This window comes from Saccostrea echinata, unplaced genomic scaffold (assembly GCF_033153115.1).
Source record: "Saccostrea echinata isolate AGI-Se365-2 ecotype Australia unplaced genomic scaffold, CSIRO_AGI_Sech_v1 ptg000012l, whole genome shotgun sequence".
Taxonomy (NCBI): domain Eukaryota; kingdom Metazoa; phylum Mollusca; class Bivalvia; order Ostreida; family Ostreidae; genus Saccostrea; species Saccostrea echinata.
Window position 1 is genome coordinate 9,679,995 of NW_026889761.1, and position 18,569 is coordinate 9,698,563.

At 31.5% G+C, this 18,569-nt stretch overlaps 1 protein-coding gene across 1 annotated transcript; it reads left to right on the plus strand.

The window, feature by feature from the left end:
* Window positions 1-483: 483 nt before the first annotated feature.
* LOC133184975 (uncharacterized) lies at window positions 484-17,759 on the plus strand. The gene is made up of 26 exons (XM_061320040.1): window positions 484-493; window positions 874-3,051; window positions 4,086-4,316; window positions 4,570-4,938; window positions 5,896-5,982; window positions 6,083-6,174; window positions 7,157-7,375; window positions 7,589-7,663; window positions 7,758-7,857; window positions 7,956-8,072; window positions 9,319-9,391; window positions 10,214-10,319; window positions 10,443-10,495; window positions 12,068-12,194; window positions 12,438-12,544; window positions 12,644-12,746; window positions 13,146-13,296; window positions 13,510-13,579; window positions 13,931-13,991; window positions 14,318-14,403; window positions 14,890-15,016; window positions 16,452-16,493; window positions 16,761-16,838; window positions 17,068-17,116; window positions 17,216-17,265; window positions 17,470-17,759. Exons 1-26 carry the CDS (start codon window positions 484-486, stop codon window positions 17,503-17,505), a joined length of 4,797 nt encoding a protein of 1,598 aa, XP_061176024.1. The 3' UTR covers window positions 17,506-17,759.
* Window positions 17,760-18,569: the final 810 nt, after the last annotated feature.

Sequence of the window (18,569 nt, forward strand, 5' to 3'; positions counted from 1 at the left end):
TGTAATATCATCTATACAAGGTTGGCCATTGCAAAACATATATCCACTTCGAAATTGCCCCGTTCTCTCAGTTACAACTTATCATTCAATAAGTAAATAGAGAATATTGAAAGATGTTTAATAGACTATTAGTATATGTGATCTATGATGGAATATTAATTACTTACAAACTTTGTGGAACAAAAGATTAGGCTCCGGGGCCAGTAGGCTCTTGAGAGTGGCAGCATCCCTAAAAGATAATTCTATTCATTCACCTTAAATATAGACATAAAATTAAAATGAAAGGAATCATCTGAAAAATGATAGTTAGTATACTTTTGAAAATGCAGAATGTATCTAAGGTTGGTCAAAGTTCGATGTCTAGTCTCTCGGAAATTGACCAGCTTCTAACACCTTCTAGATCAGTCCAGCATAGAACAAAAGAGTTTTAAAATTTATCACCCGAATCTTGATTGATATTATGCATCCCAAGGTTATTGTAAGATGAGTCAAAGTAAGAACTCCAGGTACTTGCAATGTGGCTGCTTCAAAATATCTTAAAGTTAATTTTTGATTATCTGGAAAATAAAAGTCGCATGCAGAATCAAAATCATGAGAGAGAGAGAGAGAGAGAGAGAGAGAGAGAGAGAGAGAGAGAGAGAGAGAGAGAGAGAGAGAGAGAATCTCTCTTATCTCAAATGATGCAATGTCATTTGTAATTTAAGATGTAATCCCTCTTTTTATCTAAATGGAATCCAGAGGAAGAATTTATTTTTATTCCTGATGTTGTCGACACACCGACAAGACCTCATTCTTATAAAGAATATATTAAAAAACCTTTACATATCTTATATGCAAATATAGCAATTACATGTAGTGTTATTTGTGTTTTAGCAATAACTGACGTAGCCTCAGCTAGCACACCAAATCCTACAACTAAATCAAATTTGACAACAGCTCTAATGAATACTACATCATTCACAACAGTGACAACAGTAAAAGGAACTCCTAGACCAGCTTCATCGACGCTTTCTGAAACATCAATGAATTCATTAACAACAAAGTCTACACAAGAACCAACAACACAGTCGTCAACAGCAGGTTCTCTTTCTTCGACAATACATGTATATTCAACGGAAGCAGAAACAAGTACTGCCTCTTCAAATGGAGTAAAAACAATGACATCTATAATTCATTCGTCACATTCTACAACATTTTCAACGACATTATTTCCTATCAAGAACGAAACAATTTCTGAGTCACTTTCATCAGCGATAACAACGACAAAAACAACAGAACCCACTTCACGTGATAAATCTGCTGGATCAACATCGACAACGACACCTGTTGCCATTTTACCGTTTAATTTAACTTCATCATCTACAGACTTAACAACACAACGGACTACAACAATACCAAGTAAATCAACAAAAACAGAAACGCTTATATCTACGTTTGAATCTTCATTAAACTCAACACAAAGTATGTCACAAACAGCGAACACACCACACTCAACCATGCCAACAACAGCTTCGACGGCTACACCAGAATCGATTACAATAACCACAATTACATCAGATGCCACAATGCCAACACAAGAAAATAAATCAACAGATGTAAGAACATCGGAATCAAAAATAACATCAACGACATCAACCGAAAAACAAGCAAAATCAGAAGCAACATTTACTCAGACATCCATAGAACAAGCAACATCAGAAGCAAATTTTACTCAGAAATCTACAGAAGAAACACAAACAACGGACAAACCAACAACAGATGCATCAACTCCTATAGTTACACATACAGACTCAATAACAAATGTTGTATTCACAACCTCCATAGAGACACCTACAACAATACAAGGAATTTCAACATCAACTCCAACAACACCACCACAACAAACGACAACAATGACAATATATTCAGCACAAGTGTCAACAACACCAACAGGAACTTCAACACAAATGTCATCAACACAAACAACGCAAAAAACGACAACACCAACAACTCAAACATCAACACAAGAAGAATCAACATCAATGAAATCAACGACACAAACAATAACGTTAAATTCAACAACAGCGTCTACGGCTACAACAGAACCGATTACAGTGACCACAATCACATCAGATGCCACATTGCCAACACAAGAGAATAAATCAACAGAAGCAATAACAACGGGATCAACAACAACAACAACGGCAGCAATAGTAAGAAATGTTACTGAAACACCAACAACCATAACAACTGATACAGCAGCGACATTGACAAGCAGTGCAACCATGTCTGGAATGGAATCAAGTACAATACCAAGGGAGCAAACGACGGAATATCAAACTACATCAGACACAACAACTTTAAATGATAAAACTTCCCTCGTATCTACTACTACCACTACTACAGAAGAAATAACGACTGCTGTTGTAACAGTAGAAACCGAAGAACAAACGGCATCAGAAACAACAGTTACTCAGACATCTATAGAAGAAACACAAACAACTGACAAACCAACAACAGAGGCATCAACTCCCATAATTATACATACAGAATCAATAACAAGTGCTGAATTAATAACCTCGTCAGAGACACCAACAACAACACAAGAAAGTTTATCATCTATTCCATCGACATCTACATTACGAACGACAACATATTCAACAAATGTGTCAGCATCACCAACAATGAGTTCTACATTCGTGTCAAAAACATCAACAACGCAAGGGACAACAATAACAGCAAGTGACACAACAACACAAGAAGAATCAACATCAATCACACCTACGGCAGAAACAACGATAACAATAAATCTATCAAACATGTCAACAGCAGAAGAAAACACCTCCACAGAGGAAACATCAAGAACCACAACTATGAATCCTTCAACAACGACGGAAACTACACTAACACCAACAATAAGTTCTGAATCAACAATACAAATTATAACAAATTCGACGGAAACAACAGAAACTATTATCCCTTTACCCACGGAAATGACATCAACTCTAAACCCTACAGCAGATTCCACAACCTCACAAATTATAACAACACAATTACCCTCAACGATACAAGGTTCAATATGTTTTATTGTTGATTAGTTCAGAAAGGATTTATTAAGTTATTTACATAAAAATGAGCCCTTAAAACTTCTTAAAAATATGATTTGGTTAGGAAAAAAATACGGTTGCTGATTACTAGTAAATCCCCTAAACAATGGAAATACATTGTTGTCATAAACCGCTGTTATTCATTAATACTTTATATTTACATTTGCAAATCTTTATGAACTTATTGAAAAGCAAATATGTTCAATTCTGTATGAAGTTATTAGGGGGTCAGAGGCCATAGTGTGAACGAATTCCACTTCGCTTACATATTTCTGTCACAGTGAAACTGATTTCGGCACTTTTGACTAAAAAGCAGATATAAAAAATTAAACATATGGAAATATTTTTTAATCAAAAGATGTCCATAAGATATTCCTTCGGTGTGAAGAAAGGTTTGGATAATAAATCTAGCATTAAAATAGCGCTTACCTTTTTTACCCGAAATTTCTTTGGAGGTACATGTATGTAAGCTGAATTAAACGTTTCTTGCTGAAATACCACCGCTTTCGACTTCAAATATATAAAAGACTCACAAAAAAGTGAATGATCAATATAAGCAGAAATATATATATAAATAGTGTTACACGGGTTCGTTCAAGTAATATTTTTATTCGAAAATTCTTCTCTAATGTAAATTAATGTAAAAATAAGGTAAAAAAAAGTTTACTGTGGAATAAACTTGGTTGGTATGTGATCAAATCCATGGAGAAGCCGTTCATTTTTCAGTGAACTTTTCAACCTTGTTAGTTTTATCTGATTTAGACCTTTATTAACCAATCAATTATGAATTTTTTTTCAATACTATATACATTGTAGTTATGTACAGTCATGTACATCATTTGAACTGTTAATAATTCTGATATAAATTGTGTTTGAGAAATCATTACATTTATCGATAAGCTTACTAGTATTTGCTATTTTGCTTAAAGTACTATGTACTTTTAATTCGTATATAGAGAATTTTGCGAATCATGATTAATAAAAGCTTTTTTCCCACAGTAATTGCAAATCTGACGGTAAATATAACGTCAACTACTATTATTGAGGGAGGAAATGGTGCCACTGAGTGCAATTTCTTGAAGCAGAGTGCAAGAGATATTGTAAAGGTCATTTGGTTGAAAAATGGATTGATACTTCAAAACTCAAAGTTTATAACGATTAATACAAAGTGTACTAACATTTCCTGTAATTCAACATTAAGGTTTCTTCAAATAAGCATTCTAGTAAAAGGTATGTAAATGAGTCAAATACATGTAGATATTTTAATGTTAATTATAAAGTTTTAATTTATAACGAATTTACAAAAAAATCTCAAAAATAATTTAAAAAAACAAAATATTTTTTTTAATTTAAAAATTTCACTTTCATAACTTATTGTCATTTTTTGCAAGAAATTTTATTCACTTTAATGTGAAGAGTTTAAAAGTTATAATACTTTTAAGATTGTTGTGTCGTCGTTAAATATTTTTAATTTTACTTTTAGGACAGTATACGTGTAACGTGGAAGTAAATGGACCAGGAATATATTACAGCGGAACAGCAGATATAAGTATACAAGTGAAGCAGACACCTGTTTTGGTGATAAAGCCAATTACCTCTTCCGTTGTTGAAAACCGTAAAACTAATATCAGTTGTTACATCCGAAACAAAAAAGACGCATACATCAAATCAAATACGACCTTGATTTTGTGTTTTAACAATTTGACTGAAATCACCGGTACTACTGGGAATGAATACAACTTAACGTACACGTTAACTGCTCTACAAAGTTCCACAAACTACAATATAACCTGTGGACTTGGAAACTGCACAAATTTTGGAAAATACTCTGCAATAACAGTTGTGAAGCCAGGTGAGGATGCACTAAAAGATAAAACTGATTTATTTGCAAAGTTAATTAATTTTCAAGGCCCTTTTCTGTCAATGAGTTTCTTCTCGTATAATCAAAAAATTGAAGTTGTTCATTCAAAACTACGGATGACAATGAATTTCAAAGTTAGAAAACTATCAAACTCAAATCGATGCCCACATAGTAAGACTTCAGGGATATCAAAATTCAGATTTCTGATATTTATCTATTTATCTTTATTCCGTTAATACAAAAGGAAACTATGGTGACTTTATAGCTCAGTGATTGAGATGTTAGCATCTGTATAAAAAGATACGTGAAATATTGTATTTGAACCCAGATTTAGTAATATATAGCTTTAAAAAAAAAAAAAAAAAAAAAAAAAAAAAAAAAAAAAACCTAAAACGATTATGCTTAAAAATTAATTTGAATTTGGATCCTTAAATCTCACATTACTTTTTTCTTTCACTTTTGACAAAACTAGATTGTTCAAGTCAGAAAAAGAAGAATTATCAGTTTACAAATGTCCACATTTCCTATTTATGTCTGAACTCGTGCAAATGTTCTTCTCAATATGCACTGGGCTATAAATACTAAGATGCACTGTGTTTTGCGTCAAAAATAAGAATATTTCGTACACATTTTGATAGTCTATAATTTACAACTAAGGGCTTCAATTACATTTGCATTGGTATTTAGTTTAACAAGACATGTCAATTTTGCAAGTAAAATCCTATTTAAAATACAGGAGAAAAATTTTATTCCATTCAACTGATTTAAGATTCGAAATACCTTTCCATAATTCCACCTGGTCGGTAATTGGAAATTCTATTCTATTGGCAATTGATATCGCTATCCAGAAATTATTACAAAATATCAAGTAAACTTTTTAAAATTCAATACGTAAATGAAGAAATTTTAATATAATACTCATAAATTTATTTGTCTTTGAAATAACAGAAGTTAAACTTTGTGTGGAAGAAAACATATGGCCAAGTACAAAATCCGGAGACGAAGCTACGGCTCCTTGTCCAGATAAATATATTGGTATTTTTTCTGAATGTATGAAATTTCCATTTAAAAAATCTAAATGAATTTCTGTTTATAGTACGATTAAAAAATAAATAATTGAGTTTTTCATAAAAAGGTATTCAAAAGAGGAAATGTAACAATGCTGGTCTGTGGGAAAGTCCAAATAGAGATGACTGTAAGCAGGAAGAACTAGAAAAGATTGAAAATGTACGTAATTTTTGTTATTATGCACCTTGTTTATTTCTATGAAAAAATCACACATGACCTATTAAAATCATGGAATAAAGTTTAATGTATTGTAATAAAAAATTATGATCTGTTTGAAAGAAGAAAATTTATTTGGCAAAATTTAAGTTGAGCATTGTATTGACATTACAAACTGTTATAAAAACAAGATGTTGAAAGAACTGCGAACGATAGTATTGTTCTCCCGCCTACCTCCAAGTCAATTTTCAAAACTTAACACATCTGCATGATTTTTGTTATCTATATAGATATTTATATGAATTTTCATAAAACATTACTTCTTTGGGAAAACAAAGAGAGATAACTCTATAATTTTGGTAAAACTTGTGTTTTTCACTATAGAAATCAATGGAAAACGGAAAATATTTTAAAAACATCTCTCTCCCCCCCCCCCCCCCAGTAAAACAAAATTTCCTTTGTACAGGTAATATGGATTGTCATTTCACAAATTCATACCAAAGCTTTTTGTGCTTCAATTAGGGTGGGGGGAGGGGCATATGTTTACAAACAAAAATCTTCAAAAATGCTTATTTTTACACCAATTTCAAAGGGTTTTACAACTAAAACATTGTACATTATTAATAATATATCTTTAATTTTATATGCGTATAACATAAGAAAAGATTTAAGGAACATTTATTCATATCCAAGAATATTTTAAAATGTGTTGATGCTTTAAAGTCCTATTTCAATGGAAAATATCGTCTACCCCCCTTATTTAAAGAGCTGCAATTAGGGGTAATTAACTATTTAACACTGGCATTAAAATTATCAGTCAATTACCATTGAACTGTTCTTTGCATTAAACAAAGATTGAATTAGATGGGTATAAAATGTAAGCGGGAATCGAGAGTTAGCGTGCGTAGTTCTTAAAGATTATTACTCAAATATTAGATATATATATAGCCAGCTTATAAAAATTCCCCTCCCTGATTTATTTTAGGCACTCAACACTGAATCGAATGACGCAGATGAGTTTTCAGGAGATGTCATTGAGTCATCATTATCTGCTATATCTTCTGTCGTGAACAATACGTCAACCGCTCAGGAGGACACAAGTATGGCTCACGTGAACATCATACAAAGTGTCGACCTTATATCGAAGATATCGAACAAAAACATCAATTTTACCGATCACCAAGCTGCCGAGAAAACAACAGAAGTAAGACTTTGTATATGATATACAGTTATACTCTGTGGAAACCAGCATCAATTTGAAAACAATATCTCATGTCTATCCTTTCCACGCAAGACTAATAATTTCAGATAGTTGTTAAGCTTTCTTGTAGCTGGCAAAGAGTACGATGTTTTTACTGTGCAGTGTCCGAGTAAGAATAATCCATCAATGCAGTAACTAAATTTGTCATACTTGTAGACATTCATTGGAGTTGTTAGTAATATCTTGGACACAGGAAGGGAACACGTAAAAGACCCTACTAAGGAAAAAGAGGTATTTCGTTTTCTTGTTTGTAAATATAGTTTGAAGAATAAATCAAATAAACATTAAAAAAGACCAATCATGAAATATTTTATTGTTACAATAGGTTACAGGTAAAATACTGTTGTCTGTTGACGGATTTGCAAAGTCTGTAACGAAGTCTCTCGCAGTGAACCAGACAGTAAAGGTTGAGAAACAGCATCTTTGTAAGACTATTTAATTTATCTGAGACGTGGATAAGAACATTATGTTAACTTGCCCCAATGATCTTTTCAAAGCGTTGGATTTGTATTTCCCATTGTAGTGTTGAGCATTGAAAGAATTCCAAAACAGAAGATCGTTTTTCCAAAGGAGACTGAAAATTTAACTGATTCTGTTACAAGGTTCACATTGCCTGAATCTGCATTACAAAACATTGGAGGTATATATATATATATATATATATATATATATATATATATATATATATATATATATATATATATATATATATATATATATATAATTTAATTTTGTTTGTATTCTAGCCTCTGATTGGTTAATATCCAAAAAGGAACACAAATTATTTCTGTATAACCTGGTTTGGTATGGGGACACACCCCCCTGACAACCAGCTGAATCATCTGTATCCATACAATCCTCTCATTTCCAGTCCTCGGGATTCATGGAAAATTCCAGATTTAATAAATGTACCTTTAAATTCAAACAATAATTCGATCTTACCACATGTAACCAAACAACATGGCTGCTATGCCTATGTATCAGTTTTTACCTCCCCTCGATTCCCATCACTTCCGTTACTTCCGTTACTATGGTTGTATTATTGAGCGGCAAATTTGAACTAATAAAAAGTAACGAAATTTTACACCCATAGTTATTTAATGATTTTAAAATTAAATTATAAGGAATGACTCTAATTCTTGGCCAAATTATTCGAGTATAACCTGGTTTGGGTCAGTTTACGCTGTTTTATAATCCGCTTCGCGGATTATAAAGCGTAAACTGACCCAAACCAGGTTATACTCGAATAATTTGGCCAAGAATTAGAGTCATTCCTAATATATTGAAATTAAATCCAAGATGAACAAACAAGTTCACATTTTAAAATTATTATACTTAGCGCTTTCGCCGTGAGGCTCTTCAGAGTGTAACAAAGTTTATAAAAACAATACAACTTGGTTGTTATGACGTCGTTATTATGACGTCACAAAGGCAGCAGGTAAATGTCATTAGGGCGCTAAAAGTATAGAATTGAACACATATCATTGTGATGAAATAGACTGCTACTTTTAAGCTATAATGTTCAATTTACATTTAGTTTAGGTTTAAGTAATTTTACAAAGTAATCTTCCTTGGCTCTCCGTAATTGTTCATTATTTTCTAGAACTTTATAAAATGGAAATATTAAAAAGTTTCCATTCGCACATGAATCAAAATGTTCACTGCATGGCGTATTCTTGACAGAGGGGTCCCGTATTTGTTGTTTATGGACTCTTTGTCTTTATTATATATATATATATATATATATATATATATATATATATATATATATATATATATATATATATATATATATATATATATATATATATATATATATATGGATTTTTAAGTCAAGTTTTGAAAAAAATAAGCGCTTTTGTTTATCATGTTTCTTTCAATTTCAGATAATACTGTTGCATTTACAGCAGTAAAATACGATAACATTGGGTCAAAGTTTGATACCGAAAATTCTGGCAAGTATGTCATCGACTTATATTTTTTTACTTTATTGTTTTAAAAGAATTTCTGTTAAAATACTTTATGCTGTGGATATTTTACCTTGAAAATTGTTGAAAAGCACACACAATAGTTTTAAATTCACATGCCACTCTAACCCCTGCCTAGTGAGAGCAATATGAAGTATTTGAATACGAATGAAAATTAATACCGAAATGAATATCTCCAAAAAATTATTTACTACATATTATTCTTCCGGTAAATCAGTTGTGTTGAACAAAAAATGGACGAAAGGACGAACCTTTGAGGTAGTTTGAATACAGTTATGATTGACTGATTGATATTATTTTTTTTACGTCCCATTCGAAAATTGTTCACACATATAGAGACGTAACCATATACTGGTGAGGGGCTTCAAATATGAACCTTTACTCGGCACTCACGGTCATTGAGCAGTGCTGGATCTTTATCGTGCCAACGCCTGCCGTGACACGGGGCCTCAGTTTTTAAGGTTTCACCCGAAGGACCCGCAACTTTCACTTCAAAGTGCCGAGCGTTTGGTGAAGGAACAGTTGCTACCTATTTTTTATCGACTTAGGTCAGTAGCGGCCGAGACTCAAACCCACGACCTTCTGATCACGGAGCAAGCGCTCTACCGAATGAGGTAGAATACAGTTTTGAGGGACCAGATGAAGAAAATTGACCAAAAAATATGTCACTTATTATGAACAAATGTCATCATGAAAATAAATTCTGAAGTATGATAATTATTGTGGCGCATGTATGTTGTTCGAAGAGTAATACTTGTATGCATGGTTCAAGAAATCTTTCTATTTTTCAAAGAAGGAACTCAACAATCGACTCGAGTGTTTTATCGCTTACTGTGGACAATTTGGACGCTGGACTTTCTGGTAACATCACGCTCACCTTTCAAAGAATTTCAAAAAACGTAACTCTGTCTTCAAAACTAGTTATCCCACTTTAAAGATTTGCTTACTCTTTACTTCAAGAAAAGAAATTGAAATATTTATGAATCTTTCTTTTACGTATGAAATCATTATCTTTTCACTAGGTGTCAGCCAACAACAGCATCTCGGAGTGCGTCTTTCTTTATGAACCAAAACAGTAAGTTGCATCACTTTTCATTGTAGCATACTTTAAGGGTAGAATAGATTTTGAGCTGAGAAAAATCAAATGATCCAGTTTTAAATATATATATATATATATATATATATATATATATATATATATATATATATATATATATATATATATATATATATATATATATAAAATTAATGACTTTCATATATTAAAGTGCATGTAATTCTAGTGTCCGTTCTCAAACCATGTTCAAGGGATGTCACAAATAAAAAAAAATAACAGCTCCCATTCTTCATGTTTAACGGCCCATTCTTTATTGGAAATGTTAGTATAAATAACGAAAAGGCATATGGGCACATAGTTTCTAAAATATTTCAGAATTTAACTCAAGTTCAAAATATACAAGTTTCTTCTTAAAGACTGCATAATGGAATAATTTGCTTTTTTCTGAGACAACCAAGGAAAAGTTAAGAAAACGAGAAAAGAATATGATCAAAAAAGTTAAAAAAAATTACCATGGAATAAAAACCTCAATTTTATTGATTAACTGTATAATCGAAAGATAAAAATATTCTCAAATATTGCAAAGGTCATAATAAATTGAATTTCGAATACGGGAGGATGACATCAGAAATAGGATATACATACATGGGCATCTCATATATCACGCAAAGATATTTGTGCAAAAGATTCATGATTTTGCTGTTTTACAACATACCTCTCAGTTCCGACTATACCCTGGTTTAATATACATTGCAACTTCCCACGTAAGCGTTCGGTTTCTTGATCTAGTATCAAGTAGCTCAAGTAGGACGTTACTGACGTGTATGGAAATTTGTTATTATTGTTGACATATACTTAAAGAACCTTTAAATAACATTGTTTTTAAATGTTGAGGTGCAGCAATTAGGTTCCAATAGACTTCTTATTTCGAGTATCAAAGTTCTTTTCCCTATATAAAGGTTTTAATTGCAATAATGATCAATCCATACATGATTGAAACAAAACATCCCGTATTTCTGTGCAATGTTACAATTGATTCGAAAAGGTCCTTCAAATCAAAGAGCTAATACATTATTCCATATTTTGGGTAATGAATTCTGATATTTCAACGATTAACATTCCGATAAAAGATGTCAAAAAGATCGAAGCCTGCACGATTGGTGCCGCACTGACACCTACACAATGTACAGATGAGTCTGTACTGTTATTTTGTCAACAATAATTTTGTGAAACACTGTAACTTTTCACTAAACACAGTGATTTAATGAACAAAGCAATGTATGATTTAATATTATTAACTGTTTTTTTTTTTAAAACTTACCTCATTCTCTGAGAATTATACACTGAATTGTCGACGGATTTTCCCGTTATTTCCCGATCATGAGAAGGAGCACACGGCGGGTGTGACCGAACGGCAGGGGATGTTCACTCCTCCATGGCACCTTAACTCACCTCTGATGCTTTTAGAGGTCCGTGTTCGCTCTGTTCCCAATTTGTATTGTTTTAATGGACTTTGAGCTTAAATACTATTTGTTATCTCCATATTTCATGCGTTTAATTTATTACTTAACTAAAATTCTTTATTTGAAGCTTATGGAACAAGACGGGCTGTACTGTTTCCACTTCCCTTTCCGATAGTTCACAGACAGTGTGTGAGTGTAATCATCTGACAAACTTTGCTATATTAATGAGTCTGCATGATACTGAGGGTAAAAAGGTACAACAATTTATTGATTATCACGATTCCTTTGATAATTCTATTAATTTAAAAGTGAGTAATAGGTTTTCCCTGAAACAATTTAATAGATTTGTGCTTCATACAATCATACAGCAAAGTGTTTGTTAATCGAATATTTATTTATTATATGAAATCCAAAAATACTTTTTTTTAAATAAATAACATTAGACCCATATTAAAACAGTGTTTTCTATTTGATATGATTTCTTTTTATATTATTAGATATCAGCAGAGGATAAGAAATGGCTGACAATGATTTCTATCGTTGGATGCAGTTTTTCAATAGTTGGATCAGTTGCAACAATTGTCATATACCTGTATTTTTGGAGGTTAATTTCTAACTTCATTGTTCATTTGATAAACTTATGAAACATAGTGTCTTCTTCAGTAAGCTTGAAAACTCATACATTTTCCTTACGTCATTACAGGTATATAAAATCTCGTCGATCTGTACTAATTATCAACCTTTGTGCGGCCTTGTTCTTTGCCTATATGTTGTTTCTAACCGCTGGAAATCAAACTAAGAATGAGGTAAATACTGAAATTTATTATAAATTCCCCTGTTTGCTATCATGAATATATTTTAATGTGAAATTTAAATCAAGATACCCTTGCTTCGATAACCAGTGCTATTTAATTCAAAGACATATCATCACATACTTAAAGTTTTCTGATCTCACTTACACCATAAACATTCTCTCATAATTTCACTGATACTCCCATAACTTCGCAGATTATTTTTGACTGGTCTTTTATTTTCACGAATAAATTTAATTGGGTTCTCTTGAAGCATATATATATTCAATCTGTTCCAGGCACTATTGAAATTCCATACAAATATACCTTTCTTATTAACAAACTCATACACTAATTAGATATCGTCAGAAACTCTACGCTCATACGTTTACATGTACATACAATTTGTTCTAGACCGGATGTACTATCATTGCGGCTCTACTTCAATACTTTTTCCTTGCAATGTTTTGCATCATGCTGGCCCTGGGCATTGATCTTGCAGTTGCCATACTCGATGTTTTCAGTACAAGATCTAGTTCAGCTGTTTTACTATTATTGGGCTGGGGTAAAGTATTTACAGAAAAATTATAGTGGTACAAGTAACTTATTCTTTGCTTCTAGAAATACTTTGACATAGTAGTTTTTAGCAATAACTCTAATTTCATACATCCGAATTTTATAAGGTTGTAAGAAGCGGAATTTCTTGTTCCAAATGATCAAATTTGACTAATACACAGTAAAAAGTTAAGTGAATTTATTTTTTGTTTCATTACAAAAGGACTCCCAGCTGCTATCGTTGGAATTACTTTAGGAGCAACAGAACTGCATGACATAGGAAATGAAACGTTGTAAGTAGAAACATACGTCTGATAATTATCCCAATATGAATGGTTCTATCAAGCTGAATTGTTCAAAATTTAGTTTTACAAGTGATTCTCATTTCAAAGGACATTATATTGAAGCTAATTCACCATTGGCAAATTGATAAAGAACCAAATCTAATATAGTGGTATGAAAAGCAACGATAGATTTTCACTTTCAATGCTTACTTAAGACGATTTTGAAAATCTTAGTTATACATGTACCTGATGTATACTTTTCCGAACATTATAATTCAAATTAATTTTCCCACAATTACCATTATTTCTAAGTTATCTTGTTATCATATTATAACAAAACATTAACATGCATTTTTTCAGTTGCTGGCTGAGAAATAGTGCTCTTTATGGATTTATTGTTCCCGCCCTGATGATTATTTCGGTAATGAAATAACAAAACGTATTATCTTATTTATTTTATAATTGAAGGAATAATTGCATTAAATGATGAAAATCATGCCCTCTAGGATGTATGGCATGAACAATAAGCAGTAATTAATGTATACACATATACATGCATACAAATTGTAGCTTGATCTTAAACTGTCTGCGATAAACCATAAAATATTCTTTTGTAGTATCATCTTGCATGGTTTAAATAACTCATTAATTACATATTCATTTGTTATAGACATTAAATTTAAATTCGAATATCCTGTATTTTTATGGAGCAATATTTTCTAAAACACTTCTTATCAAATCCTCCAGGTAAATTTTGTCATCGTTGCTTTGGTAATGAAAACCATGTTCTCTTCCTCTTTTATGGTGAAAAAGTCTCTGAAAGAAAAGACAATGTAAGTTGTACTTGATGAGTATTCGCCTTATGTACATGTCTTTATCTAAACCTGTGATACTGATACAAGTTTGCAGGATCAATGTTGATTTACTCATGCAGTAAGATGTTTCTACGCAAGCGTACTACGCTGAGAATTTTTTAACAATCGGTAGAAACATGTTATTGGTACAGTCAAAACACTTGACTGAGTAGAGAACAAAATTGACCCGATATTTCAATTTTAAATAATGGTTAATATGCTGCGTATATAGAATAAAGTATTGACTTGTATTCTTGTAGTATGATACTATGAACATAATAAACTACACTTTATGTTTTTGTTTACATAATGAAGTAATCAGCAATATGAAAGGCATATACACCTTTAATGTCATGTTTCAAATATGATGTTAATGAAAACATCAACTCACAACCCCCAAAAGTATAGACTGATTTTAACTCTGTGTGTGTGAGTGCGCAATAGTGTTTATTGTTCATGTTGCAGAAGCGGAGTTCGAGGAATGAGTGCATTATTACCAATCCTTGGGTTAACCTGGATTTTTGGGATTTTATCAATAGATAGCAGCACAGTTGTCTTCGAATATTTATTCGCCATATTTAACTCTCTACAGGTAAGTCTTTCTTTTACTATATGTCAACGAAATCTTAAGGAGGATATGCTATTAGCACACCTTGTCCATATGTCTGTGTGTTAGTCAATGTCTCATACCATGATGCAAATGATGTGTGTGTGTAGGGGAGGGGTATTGTATGTAACAATTTTCTAGGTTGGTAATTCATACAAAAAGGTATGTTTGTAGTAAGATGCCTTTGTGGTATGGTAGAGTCAACTCTATAATATTTACTATGATAATATATGATCATTCTATATAAAAGGAAACAGTGTGTTTTTTTTCCAAGAGAAGTCCTCCGAATCAATCGCAGATTTGTACACCATTGGCCTTAAATATGTATAAAATAAGTGCAAAATGTAAAACATATACAGACTAACTCATCTTTGTACATTTTCCTATTGTATTATGTATGTATAAGATATTCTAAACTTCACAAGATAAATAAATATTACTGAATGAACCGATTTTCATGAAGTTTTCAGACGAGGTAAGGAGGTATTATCAATCAAGAAATTATGGAATAGATGTCAAATGATGATTCTGAAATTTTATATTCTTTATGTGTATCAGAAAATTTATACAGAATCACAGAAGACCATTTTTCTTTTTGAAGAATTCCTGTAAAATTGCTTAGAAGGTATACCTCTTAGCAAAATAAACAAAACCAATTTGAGATTGTTTCGGATCTTGTTTGAAAGAGAAGACTAAAGACCTTAATTTTTCATCCAAGTTCCTAAAAAATCATTAAATTGTGGAAGTGTAGAAGATGTTCTTTCTGAGAGTGCTTTAGTATAAAATATATACTCATCTCTCATTATATTGCGGGTTCCATTGTATCGCGGTATTTTTTTTTTTTAAAATAGGATACATTACACACATACGTTTTGTTAATGGACTGTCTGTTTATGCTTTTGTCTTCTTTTCTTCCTAATAGTATCTATTGAATATCAAATGAATCCTTTTTGCAAGAACGATGCGATTATGATAATACAATTTAATAAGAAAGCGTCCAAATCTAGAATATATGGTATAGATTTTTTCACAAATCATGACCCAAGGATCAGGCAGCTGGGGACATACTAGTGTTTGGGGATCAAAGATTTACAAAGAAATATGTAAAAGTCCGCAAATCAACAGCAAGGCTTCAATTGTATATAATATGACCTCAAGCCTTAATGTACTGAATATTAATAAGAATTGTTTAAATCATGGTTTTTTAGTCGATGGCTTCGATTTAGGCTTTGCTTATTTATACATTAGTATTTATTAATTGGATGATAAAGATGACTAAGTTAAATGGTGTGGACCATTAATTTCTGGTTTAAAAAATTTAAAAGAATTTACAAGACGTGTGCATTATAAACATAACATTCATAAAAAAAGATATCAATTTTTGTCAAGTATAAAATGCGCTATATTTCTTGTATTTCAGGGCCTTTTTATTTTCCTGTTCCATGTCCTTTTGAACAATCAGGTATAGTGTGCTTTTACGTATCATAACTGAACAATAAAACAAAATACACAAGGTAGAATATATGTGACATCTTTACCTCAGTTTTACAGTATGTTAAATCACTACTCTGCTTAGATATAAAGAAGAGGACAAGTTCACAATTTATTTCTGTGTAACGTCAGATATATTACTGATTGTTTACATTTCAAGATTTCCTATACTTTTTTTTCATAAATTAACAATCAAAAGCACTCGAGTTGTAGTGAACAAGTGTTGTATTTTTCATAGGTTAGGCAAGCAATGTCAAGAAAAATAAGAAAATACGAATCAAGAACATTAACAACTCGAACGTCCAAAAACAAATTAGTAAGTATATTAACTTGCATTGTTTATTCATTTTAAGTAGTTAACCACACAGCAATTATTCAAAGGAAAAAAACGAACTGAAAATCATTATTAATGTATTTTCACTGGTGACCCCCCCCCCCGCCCCCTTTTAACCTTACTACTTAGATTAGAGACCTTGAATTTGTGAATTATTTGAAATAAAACATTAGATACCTAGTTCAATACACCTAGTATTTGTTTGACTTAGGTTTCAAAATCAAGTTCTAAAGATTTATACAGTGAAGAGGAAATCAAAGGTAATTGACGAATTAACCTCAATTTCTATTTCACTTTGATAATTTTCTACACTTATTTCGTTTGTTGCTAATAAAAAAAATCATTTAATTGAATGACAGAAGTCCGAAAACATTCAGAAGGATCCATTATTCCCAGGATAACATTGTCGGTATGTACTATCTTGAACAAGAAAATAAGTCCTTTTTCAACTTTAATAGAAAGGAAAAAAAAAAACAATGCAAATTTACATAGAAAAGTAAAAAGCAATTTGAATTTTATACGATCAAAGAAATGGACACTGAACTGCAGTAAATTTAAATGAAAATATGCTTAACTGCATAAAATTAATTAGTAATTTATCTTTTTTCCACAGAACCCTGTTTGCCGAGGAACATCAACACCGTTTTAAATAACATGTTTTTGAAACTCTTCATGTATCATCATCAATATTCAGGCTTGGACGTTTTGAAATAAGAGGAGATGAACATTTACGTGAAATCTAGATTCTGTTATTTATAATTTTGAGAACAAAATTTTGCTCCTTTTATATTTACACAACAACTATGAATAGTTATATTTCAAAAATCAGTATTATATTTCCTAATTTATTAAACTTCACGTATATATATTGACTACTAGTTTAATATTATAAAATTCTTTATTTCTAAATAATGATAGATGTATTTAATGGTATTTTAAAATCTCCATTATTCATGTCAATGTCATTTACAACCCGACGTCAAATATAAGTCCATCTTTTTAAAATCTCAATTCTCCCTCTCTCTCTCTCTCTCTCTACATAAAGCTAAAAACCAACAACACTGTATATCCTAAGTGTCGGATCTACTAAGTAGATACAAGGTCACGGATGGAAATTTATATAAAGCACTTAAAATGACCAACGACACGAACAATAATAATTGTCAAATTTTCGGGACGACCTGTCCCTTCCTCAGGACAAAGAAAAAAGTTAAGAAGTCATAAAAACACAGGAAATAGAGAAACAAAAACAACTAGCACTACTACTAAACTACCAAACACTAAATATTTACAATGTTACATGTTTAATTTGGAGTTTATAAACAGTTGTGAACAAAGAAATCCGGAGTGCTATGAATTGCGTCCGGTCTATCGGGTGTACTCTGGTGAAGTGTGATTTACATAATTGGACGAATTAATTATCGCTAATTAATTACGACCAACAGTTAATCGTACATTGTCTTATTCTCTCAAAATAGCGTAACTCTACATGATAAAAAGAAATTAAAGAAAGATAATATGGAAGGACAATTTTGAAATATGAATTTGGATATATTATAAATTTGGAAATCGGAAAAAAGAAATAAACAAAAATGTAAGCTGTAAATATTTGGGTAGGTTGTTCCATTACCTAACGGGGGCTTTAAAACTTGCTCTGACAGAAGATGTCTTCTCTGTAAGTACAGCTCTGACACAGACAGTTTTGACAGCCCC

Bases quoted from the DNA above. Each gene is read 5' to 3' on its own strand.
- LOC133184975 (XM_061320040.1), top strand. The intron at 16,494-16,760 runs GTATAGTGTGCT...TATTTTTCATAG, and splicing joins ATGTCCTTTTGAACAATCAG to GTTAGGCAAGCAATGTCAAG. The intron at 17,117-17,215 runs GTAATTGACGAA...ATTGAATGACAG, and splicing joins CAGTGAAGAGGAAATCAAAG to AAGTCCGAAAACATTCAGAA.